Below are 7,944 nucleotides of genomic sequence, written 5' to 3'. Positions count from 1 at the left end.
TTTGATTATCCAAATTACCATTGAGGTTCAGTTTCAGCCACTGATGTATGTTCCCACTTGTGAATTTCGTCCAGTGATTAAGTGCTACAAGTTAGAGTCAAATAGTCACATTGTGTTGGGCAACATCCTCAAAGGAGGGACACAGTCAACTCGGCTTGCGACATGTTGATGCATATAAATGGATACAGTATCATATTTTAATTTAAAACCTTAAAATATTTATGAACTATTTGGTAATTTTTTCTGAAAATAATTTTATATTCTACAGAATAAAAAATAAAAAATATGTTTGATAATATGTTTTAAAAAAATATTTTGAAAAAAAAAATAAAATATTTTTGGAGAGTTAAAACATAAAACATCTTTTAAGCATTCTGGAATTATTATTCTGAAAAATAAAAGAAAATAAAAAAAAATTATTTTTATTATTTTTTATCTCAAAATATGTTTTACAAAACATTAATTCTTAAAAAAAAACAAAAATAATTTCAAACAAACTTTTAATTTATATAATTTTTTTACTGATATACCTCGTATTCATCTAAATTCTGTTCAATATGACACTTTTCTCCCCACATTTAGCCGAATCTAGTTATCCTTGATAGGATTCAGCTCTTCCCTATTACGGAGTGCATCCTTCGCACCTCCAGTGAGCTTTTGGCATATTTGAACTATTCAGATTAAATTTAAATTGTTTAGATTTAAAAGTTTTAATTTTAATTTTAATTGAAAAAAATTTATAAAAAACTGTAAAAAACTGCAATAAATTCGTTTATCACCAATCAATATGGATAGTATAAATTTAATGTGAATGGTCTTAATTTAATCTTAAATTTTTTATCCAGATATACCCTGGATTGTGTAGATTTCAAAATGTTTCACTTGCAATTTTTTTATAAAAAAATGAAAAGTACCTGTTTGGAAACAAAAATAAAAATTTATAAAAATTGTATAAAAAAATATTAAATCTGCATTGTCCAAAGTATATCTAAATAACCAATTTATGAAAAATATTACAAATTTAATATTAAATTAAACCATCAAGATTAAATTTGTTCTATCCAAATTGGTCAGTGATTAACAAATTTATTAAAATTTTTATATTTTTTTTAAAATTTTATTTAAAAAAATAAAACCTTTACATCTAGACCATTTATATTTAAAATAAATAGTCTAAAACTGCCCAAATCTTAGTGGACACATGGAAGACACACTCCTCAACCGAGACAAGCGGAGTCCGCTTGACATATCCCAAGACAGGGGGAGTATTTGAAGAGATTTCTACAACGTTATAGTATTTGAAAGAACTAGTTGTATTGGAAAAGGGAAGGTTAGAAATAAGAGAGATATCACTAATCTTTTCCATTGTTTCATATGATAAATTTTAAAGGAATTATTTTTTAACAAATGAAGTGTAGGCTAGTTTAATTTCTAGGGCTTCGCAAATTAAAAGGGCATGCAGGTCACAAAGAGTGTTCATAAGTCCTCACCATTTTTTACTAACAAGATCTTCATATCTATAATAGAGTTTACACCAATGCCTTCGACATAAGTTAATTAATTAATTACCGATTGAACTAAATTTTTTAATGAAATTGATTTTTTTACTCATAAAGAATTATTCAATATTTGGTATATAAACTATCATACTTTCATAAGATTCTGATTCCAAATTTTACGAAAGACATTAATTCCTTTCTATTTGAATAATGTTAATTAAAGAAATTATTGCTATTTAAAATTGGATAACTTTTTAAAGAGATTAATTAATAATATTTCCCCATTTCCTCGTTAAAAAATTAAGGGAATTGAAAGATGAATAGGAAATTAGGTAAACATGGCCAATATGTATCATTAATTAATCATTGCAACCTTTTGGCTCATTCTATCACAAGTAGAATGGAAACTTCTTTAAAATATGAATTTGTTCGCATCCATATGAGAAAGTGAGGGAAAGAAGAACAAAAAATCTCCTTTTCTTGTCTACTTCAAGATTCAAGAGATGAATTACCCCTTCTTTTTCATCACCCTGAAAATAAGGAAATTAGCATGAAAATATGTGTACAAAAATACATACAAATTCAATCCAGGTTTTGGAAAATAGCTTGGCAAGTCTCACTTCTTTATATGTGAACTTCATGTGGGTGGGACCTACTTTACCCATCTTTAATTGTGGTCAATTCTCCATCTTCAAACGAAATATTATTTCACACACAGAGGACCTGCATTAATTCTGCAATTTATCTAACATTTTTTGTTTTCAAGAGCTTCTCTTTTGTCTGAAGTGATGACGAATTCTTGTTAGCATTCATGATTCTCAAGCTTTGTCTCAACAAATCAAACTCTCTCTCCTTTTTCTTCTTTTGTTGCTCCAAAGACTCCAATTGAGATTTGAGCGACTTGATGGTTCCTTCTTTGTCTTGTAATTCTGCCTTCAGTTTCTCCATCTCCACCTCATTTTCCTCTGCCTGCTTCCAACACACTCCATCACCTGTGAACCCATAGTCAAATAATTAATTTTATTTTTTGTACTATTTCTTTAATTACAATATAAATTGTTGTAACATAATTTGAATGTTTCTCCATAGTCCATATCATATGTGCCCTTTACAAATCTGTAAATTAACAAGGAAGAATAACAGTTAGATTTCAAAATACTGAATGAATACTAGTTAAGTTTTCAATAAATTTTTTTGAAAAATAAATTAAAAATATTGATACAAATTATGACAAATCCAAGAGTTTTAATTATAGAGAAGTATTTAAATATCAAATATAATTTTTATATTATAATAACAAAATTTATTTGTAACTGTTTGAATTAATATTTAAAATTTATTTTGTAAAAATTTTTTTCGAGGGCTTATTTGTAACTAATTTATTTTTTTAAAATCTAACTGTTATTCTCCCAATTAAAAATGTGCAGGTGATATATCCAGGGTTCTAGAAAAATACAGAGCAAAAAACATTCGATGGTATATTTTCTTCTTTAAACTCTATCTTAAAAGGACATTGAAAGGCAACCTACCTCCCAACTACGAAATGACTGAATTTTAATGTAATTGGTTAAAAGGGAAAATCAACTAACAGCTAGTTGTTGGGTAGTTTTGTAGTACATAGATAGAATAGGAAAAAAAAAATGAAAAAGTAAATTTGTAAGAGAAAAAAAAAAATGGAAAGAGAACATTGCAGTTAAGCAATAATAGAGATTTGATAAATATGTCATTAATATTTCGATTTTTGTCCTAAAGAGAATCATCGCGTTCTCTTCGCCCTTTTACAAATTAAAGGGAATGCCAATAAATTATTAATTATTGGAACTCAAACACAGATATTGTAAATATTTAATATAAATATCTTCAATTACTTTATAAAAAAATAAATATCTTCAATTAATTAATTAATTAATTAAAGTCTGCCTTTTTAAAAAAGAAACATACAAATTCTCTAGTCATACAAGTACTTTGCACCAGAAATTCTCTAGTTTAACATAGACATTAAACTCAACTAGCTTCACTTCCAGAATTTTCAACGAAAAAAAAAAAAAACTTAGACCTACTTGGTCTAAAAATTCAACCAACTTTTAAGTTTATTTCTATTAAATATACATATTTTAAATATAAAATATTCAAGTATTTAATATCATTATCAACATTTAATAAAAGCAAAATGATCAATGCAATAACTATTAAAGCCCTTTATAATTAGAACCAAAACAATTACATTCTCCTTGCCTTGTTAATAAGACCAAAGGAGTAATAACCAAAATAACAACACTAACTAATTAACAAGAAATTTTGCATCTTTACACCTAAAAAAGTAACAGCTTGATCTGTCCAAATTTCTTGGACCAATTAACTCTATGACGATTATAATAATGATTGGGTGAATGAAATGGACTAAATGTCATAAATCTAAATTAATGGGAAGAATGAGCAGATATGCATACCATTGTAAGTTCTCTGAATGAGATCATCCAACTCTGTCTTAATTTCTAGATAAAGTTGTTTCCACTTCTCAACAGCCTCGTCTCTTCTTGCTCTTTCCTCCTTCATCTTCTCAACTAGAAGCTTGGTCCCCATTAATTCCCACTCTTTCCCACTATTTTCCTCGCCTTTCTCCATTATTCCCATCTTGTCCCTCACCATCTCTCTTATCTTCTCCCTCTCCTCCGCCGTCTTCCTCAGCAGCGCCACCTCCTCCCTCAGCTTCTCTCTCTCTCTCTTCCACTCTGTCTCCTTCAAAGCGAACATCATTATTTCTCTTTCGCAGTTCATATACTCTCTCTCTCTCTCCACCATCATCGTCTTTATCTCCTCTTGCAGAACCTTCACCCTGTGCTTCAGATTCATCACTTCTTTCTCACAGCTATAATACCGTCCTCCTCTATTATTATTCTTGCTAAGCTTGCCTCCCATGGTGATCTATCTCTCTACAGCTTCTTCTTCTTCTTCTGGGGATGAATGTGAGTGAGTGTTCTTATAGTGAGAGAGACAGAGAGAGAGAGAAGGAAAAGGGATAGCATCTCTGTGCTGAAGGACAGCACTTCAATGGCTTTGATAAAATAATAAGAGCATCAAGAAAGAAAATTCAGCCACTTTGTGAACTCCGGAGGATAAGGGTCACATAGCAATACACAGAAGTACTACTTTAATTCAATAGTGATTGGTGGGTTTGTTTTAGGGAAAATGACAATTAAGTCCTAAAGATCAACTTTATATCAATTAAGTCTCAACTAATTTTAAAAGGCCAATCAAGTCCCATGCTGTTTTTTTCCAACCAGAATTATGAAAGAAATGACGAAAATGCCCCTATGAGTAAATATAACATGTACACTACTCATCAGCTCCAACATTTGTCTCTTTCCCGCCATTAATGAGAGTTGCATGTAAGTGGTGGAGCTATATGTTGAAGAATATCCATTCATGAAATAGAGTTATGCTTGGAAGAGGTGAGTTGCCTTAATTATTCACTCAAGGAAGCTTAAGGAGTTGTGCTGATGCGTGTAAATAGGTTTTTTTTATTTCACATTTCTAAATATTTGGCATGAAGATTCGACATTTTGCAACTGAAAGTGTAAGAAATTACTATCGAGTGTCCATATTTTAAGATAGAATGCTGTCACTATTTCACTGATGCGAAAATCACTTATATCAAAAGTAACTTGTTTCTAAGTGATATATTATTACATTTTATTTTGTTTCTTATAGGTTGATATTATTGGGTACGATAGAAAGTAGTTATTTAAAGAAAATTTTTTGTTATTTTCATTTTGGTGGAGATATTGTAAAAATATGCATGGGACAATGCATTATGATGGGGGGAGTTGTAATGGAAGAATGATTAGAGAAGGAATGTCTCTTAAAGAACTTGTTAGATTGATTTCATCATGCTTGAATTGTGATTTAAATGGAATAGAATTGAAGTACACAGTGAAGTTTGATTGCAATGCTCTTTTAGACCTTAAAGATGATGAAGGGATAAATCAATTAATGAAATTGAATGATAATTTTGCTCATGTTTACATCATTGGGAAGACACAGCAAAGTACAAAAGCAACAAGAGATTCAATTGATGAGTAAGTTTTTTTAATAGTTGCATAATTAATATTATGCTAATATGAATATGGATGGTAGTAGTAAACATGATTTGAATGAAAATGTAGAGCAGGATGTTCAGCTAAGAATTCACATGCTACACAAGATCTTGAAGTTCTACCATGTGTAATATAAAGTATCCCAATACCAATGCCTGAGCTAAATGCAATAAAGTAGAAGGATTTGCTAGTAGGACCTAGGTAGATTTTTTTGAGTGCTGATGATTGTAGACAAGCAATCAACAAGTATAGTATTGCACTATGCATATTATCTTCGTAGTTTATAGGAGAAAATATACAATGGCACTATACATCATGTTGAGGCCCATGAGATGTCAAAGCCAAATGCATTGACAGCATCTAAGCTCATAAGCCAAATCTTTTTGCTGCCTCCTAGAACATCTCGATCAGTTAGCAGACCTTATCATGTGAGGATTGAGTCTCAATATCAGCAGAAGAAGGTTTATTATTGTTGTCATTATCATAAAGCAGGTCGTACATGGAAGAGGTGTAGAAATCTAAATCCAAATTGATGTTATTATAAATGGGTTACCACATGAACTTGAATTTGGATGATATACATATATGGATAGTTTTAGATCAAGTTAGATTTGGTTAACATATATAGGTTTTTATACATATATATTGGTAGTATTGGGGGATTTTTTTGGTACATAGCAACCCCTCTTTTTATAAATTCAAGTTCATGCTTTTGTGCATGTGGACAACTGATATGTGCAGATGTATTAGATGAATTAATACATGCAACTTATATGTACAGTTCATATCTTCTGTAATCACCAAAAGTGTGTTGTCTTAAAATTTTGAACAGAGGTTGTAAATTATTTGTAAGGCAGTTGTAAAATTTGGTATGTCAATTGCAAATTACTGGAGCCATGTCCTAAAATAATTTGGTAGCTTTGCAAGTTTAAGAATTCAAAAGTTATTCCACTCAAAATTTTGAGAAGGAGTTGCAAATTATTCGTAATGAAGTTGCAAAATTTGGTATGTTAGTTGCAAATTACTGGAGCGTTATCTTAAAATAATTTATAGCTTTGTAAGTTCAAGAATTTAAAAGTTATTCCACTTAAAATTTTGAGAAGGAGTTGCAATTTATTTGTAATAAAGTTGCAAAATCTGGTATGTCAATTGCAAATTACTGGAGCCATGTCTTAAAATAATTTGGTAGCTTTGCAAGTTCAAGAATTCAATAATTCTTCCACCCGAAATTTTGAGAAGGAGGTGCACATTATTTGTAAGAAAGTTGTAAAATTTGATATCTCAATTGCAAATTACTGGAGCATTATCCTACAATAATAACTTTAAGAATTCAATAGTTCTTCCACCCAAAATTTTGAAAAGAAGTTGTAAATTATTCATAAAACAGTTGCAAAATCTGGTGTCTGAATTATAAATTACTGGAGCGTTGTCCTAGAATAATAACTTTTTAAAAAATTCAATGGTTCTTCTATCCAAAATTTTGACAATCAATGGCAAATTTGTCTTGAGCTAGTTGCAAAACTAGGTACTTAAGTTGCTTGACAACTTGATTGATTGGATATAATGTATAACTTGAACATTATAAATACATTTCAATATTAGAAGTTGGAAATAAAATTGTGAAAATAAATTACAGAGTTACAAAGTTGCAAATAATTGGGTACACTGTATAACTTCAAACTTAAAATCCATTTGAGCATGTCATCACTTGTACAAACTACATAGCCCCCCTTCTGCTAAGACACTCAGGGAAAAAATTGAAGAAGAAGCAATTTCTGCATAATCGAAATGGTGAATGTTGATGAAGATCAGACTCTTCAGCTAGGCAAATGCATCACACCCATCAAAGATTAATGACCAAAACGGATTACAGATTAATGACCTAAGCAACTGATCACTTAGGGCAGAGAAGAGACGTAAAAAAGGACTAGAATAGAGATGACAGAAAGCTTTATTGGACAGCTCAGGGAAGAGACGACAGAGAGCTTTACTCGCTTGCAATGAGATAGGGAAGAGACAATGAACAGGGTAGGGAAGGAAGAGACAACGAACAGGGCAGGGAAGGAAGGGACGACGAACAAGGCAGGGAAGAGTAGAGAAGGAGAAACCTCAAATTTTCATCAGCCAAATAAGGGTGTTTTGGTCATTTCTTATTATATTAAAATGCTACTCAAGGATCTAGGGACTTAACTGACTTTTCAAAATGTCTTGGGACTTACTTTGAATGAAATTGATCTTTTGGGACCTAATTGTCATTTTCCCTTATTTTTACTTAATGTACATTGCTATCCATTTTTTTTAAATAACTTATCAAGTTTTTACTTTAACTGAATTTTCAATTTTACTTT

General features: G+C 30.4%; 1 protein-coding gene across 2 annotated transcripts; it reads right to left on the bottom strand.

The window, feature by feature from the left end:
- Positions 1-1,847: 1,847 nt before the first annotated feature.
- Positions 1,848-4,598, bottom strand: LOC129320974 (uncharacterized). Of its 2 annotated transcripts, XR_008595868.1 has the most exons (3): positions 3,950-4,598; positions 2,120-2,491; positions 1,848-2,029 (listed from the first exon to the last, which is right to left on the bottom strand). XR_008595868.1 is itself a non-coding variant. In XM_054966682.1 (2 exons), the coding sequence occupies exons 1-2, from the start codon at positions 4,416-4,418 to the stop codon at positions 2,241-2,243; spliced, it is 720 nt and encodes a 239-aa protein (XP_054822657.1). In that variant the 5' UTR covers positions 4,419-4,598; the 3' UTR covers positions 1,848-2,240. The 2 variants fall into 2 exon arrangements, 1 of the variants encoding a protein (XP_054822657.1); XM_054966682.1 differs by having other exon boundaries at positions 1,848-2,491.
- Positions 4,599-7,944: the final 3,346 nt, after the last annotated feature.

Source organism: Prosopis cineraria, unplaced genomic scaffold (assembly GCF_029017545.1).
Source record: "Prosopis cineraria cultivar Desert tree isolate PC_DT_omini unplaced genomic scaffold, ASM2901754v1 PC9, whole genome shotgun sequence".
Lineage (NCBI taxonomy): Eukaryota > Viridiplantae > Streptophyta > Magnoliopsida > Fabales > Fabaceae > Prosopis > Prosopis cineraria.
This window is presented reverse-complemented; position numbering and strand designations above follow the sequence as displayed.